Source organism: Saccostrea cucullata, unplaced genomic scaffold (genome assembly GCF_032062105.1).
Source record: "Saccostrea cucullata isolate Sc308-1 unplaced genomic scaffold, CSIRO_AGI_Scuc_v1 ctg8063, whole genome shotgun sequence".
NCBI lineage: Eukaryota > Metazoa > Mollusca > Bivalvia > Ostreida > Ostreidae > Saccostrea > Saccostrea cuccullata.
The window spans coordinates 17,052-20,102 of record NW_026927014.1 but is presented as its reverse complement, the minus strand read 5'-3'; the positions used below and the strand labels follow the sequence as shown (position 1 = coordinate 20,102).

General features: G+C 28.3%; 1 protein-coding gene across 1 annotated transcript; it reads left to right on the top strand.

Annotated features, from left to right (window-relative positions):
* Window positions 1-802: 802 nt before the first annotated feature.
* Window positions 803-2,772, top strand: LOC134273258 (fibrinogen-like protein 1; the record flags this gene model as incomplete). The annotated part of the gene is made up of 3 exons (XM_062755446.1): window positions 803-911; window positions 1,832-1,840; window positions 2,574-2,772. Coding segments are annotated over exons 1-3 (317 nt in total), but the record flags the coding sequence as incomplete, so codon positions are not given.
* Between the last annotated feature and the right edge of the window lie 279 nt (window positions 2,773-3,051).

Here is a 3,051-nt window from a genome sequence, read left to right as displayed (position 1 = left end):
GCAATAAGTATAACGCTTTGATTAACTATAGTTAACTACAGTTAACTTTAATAGTTAACTATAGTTAACTACAATAGTTAACTGTAATGGTTATCTATAGTTAACTAGATTCAACAATAGTTCTTTTTGTTAGGGTAACTGGAATCAATAATTTTGTAAGCTGGAATCGTTAATTTTTTGGTCTAAAGGTCTGAAGGGATACTTGATTCATTATGTAAAAGTGCAAAAAAGATAAAGCAAATGATAATAATGAAACATGTTAAGTATAATTGTTTATCTTTTCAAGGCTATTCAAAAACGAAAAGATGGTTCCCTGACCTTTTATAAGAATTGGGATGACGATAAAATTGGTTGCGCCTAAACAGAATGTATGGATAGGTGAATATGATTTATTGATCCACTTCATATTTTGAAAAAAAAAATTGTAATGAAATTTCAGATTTGGTAGCAAATTGCAGAATTTAAGGCAAAATTTCATTCATTTCCAGCATGGTTTTAGAATTTATAGATTTAAAGAAAAAAAATATTGATTTAATAATACGCATTCTCCTCAAATAACAAGATTTCAATCAAATATTAAAGTGACTAAAGGTTAAGTTATGTATTAAATTACGTTGAAGTATATCAGATTTCAGACTACTAATTGATTTGTCTTTAAGATATATTTATTTACAATATAGAAATTAAGTGTACCACAGTATTTAAGGACACTTATCACTGAATTTCATATATACCTGAATAAGGAGATGACGTTATACATCAGTTGACAAAGGGACACAACTCTTTTCTCTACATTTCCATCATGTTATCGAATGGTACAACACTGTATGAGCTGTATGATCATTTCTCTATTTCTGATGAAGCTGAAAAGTATCAGCTGTTTCTGTCTGGACCTGCCACGGGAACTTTAGGTAAGTGAAAAGTGGAATGTTTACCTTAAATAATGACAAACACTGATATTTATCAATGTAAAAGATATCAGAAGTAATAGACAACTAACTATGTTATATCAATTTCTGAAATATGAAGACTATGTTATTACAATGCTGTGCTTATTTGCGTTTGAGAAATCTGGCATGTTCTTGTAACAGGGGTCAATTGTGTATCCTGATAGATACTTTAATAAGCACATGACACCTGTGGGTTCGTTTGATGAATTTATTGTTGGTATTATCAAGAGATAATATACTGTTTATAATACCCTGTAAATATACATATAAATAATATTAGTACATTTTTATATAATCAAAATGACAATTCTATAAACATACAAAATTCATAAAATCACAATACATTTATTTAATTCTTACAATGCATACTTTGAAAGAGTTATTCCCCTTTTCACAGCATTTATAAAAATCTACATTTATATACTTGTACAATTCATATTTTTTCCTTTGAAACATATATTGAAATGTTTAATATTCATTATTACAATCATTAAGTGAATTCTACGTCCACTTTTTAACTAGGGATATATTAAAATGATAAGTACATTTGTAAAAATATGAAATGTACCTGTTTATGGAACAGAGTGCCTAGTACCTTTGATTTACATTACTCCAGGAACTGTATCATTGTTTAAACTGTAAGAAAATAATTTCATTCACGCTCAACTCTTACACACTCAATATTTCCTTAAATTATTAATTTCAGATAAATTCATACACTTTGAAATATATTTCATTAATAAGAAGTAAATTTGTTACTTACATATCAGTAGCTGGTAACAAGGTCACATTTAAATTAAGTTAACTGTTTGCAGGATATTTAGAAAACTAAGTCTTTCCAGTCTGGAATCAATAAGCTGAATGTTTTTGTCTGTTTCCAGAATTTGGAGGTAAAAGTCCTGACCAATAGGATTTAAGGAAATTGAATTCTACTCAGGTTGCTTATTACAGGTGTAGAAATAGAAAAGGAGTGGGTCTCTTATTATGCTCTTATTTTGTATATTTGTTTAATGGACGTTGCGATTGAATACTTTTCGTTATTTCAATATCCTTCTTATCTTAAATTTTAGCTGATTATTAATTTTATTTCATTTAGTTTGTTTTATTTATTTTTTTAAAATGTATTTTATTTGCTTAATTATTTAAATGAAAGGTTTCAATATTTGAGTTTAAATTATTTGTTTTGGTCAATATAAATCGACACACAAATTTAATAATAAATTCACTTCAGAATTTAAAATCAGTTGTGGCATATTCATAATGTATAAGTAATTAATTATACATTTGAATATTATAATAATTAAAACAACATAAAAATAATCACTATTACATTCTGACAAGGTATTTTACTTAGGCTTACCTGGACACAGCGCCCGTTTACTAAATAGACGTTTTGAATTATTGTATTTAAGGCAGATTCCTATATTTCAGCTTAATTAAATCTTGAATTTTTCTTCAAAAATGCATAGAAAGGGGAAGCTTAATAGTAAAAATATGCATTTAATAATCGAGAAAACTACCTTCATGCTACGTATCGAATTGCATTGTATTAATGTGTTTTAATATATTTGTAAAAACAATTTAATCACGTTCTTGATTTTATGCTCTTTTTTGATTCGACAGGTGACAGTATGTTAAATACTGATTATTCTTGGGCGGATCTGTCTGGGATGTATTTTTCTAACCCAGATAGAGATAACTATAAATTGACTGGGGGTAACTGTGCTGCTGACAGTCAGATGAGGGGCGGCTGGTGGTTTAATACATGTCACCTAGCCTTCCTCAACGGTCAATGGTTCCCGGGAAACTGGAAGGATCCCTGGTATCCAATAAGGATCGGGAAGTCAGTTAGAGGGACCATGATGCTGATTCAACGTCATTAGTTTATCTCCAGTCATTATCATTTATAAATACAGTGAATACTCTTATATCATTCAAAGATACGTTATCTATACATTATCTATTATATGTATATCATCAATACATACATAAACTATTTGCATTTTTATGATATGCTAAAACAGTTAAAATGATATATTTTGTGTCCTCTATTCTCGATGTATGGTATTTTATATTGTTTATGAAGAATGAAATGTATTTT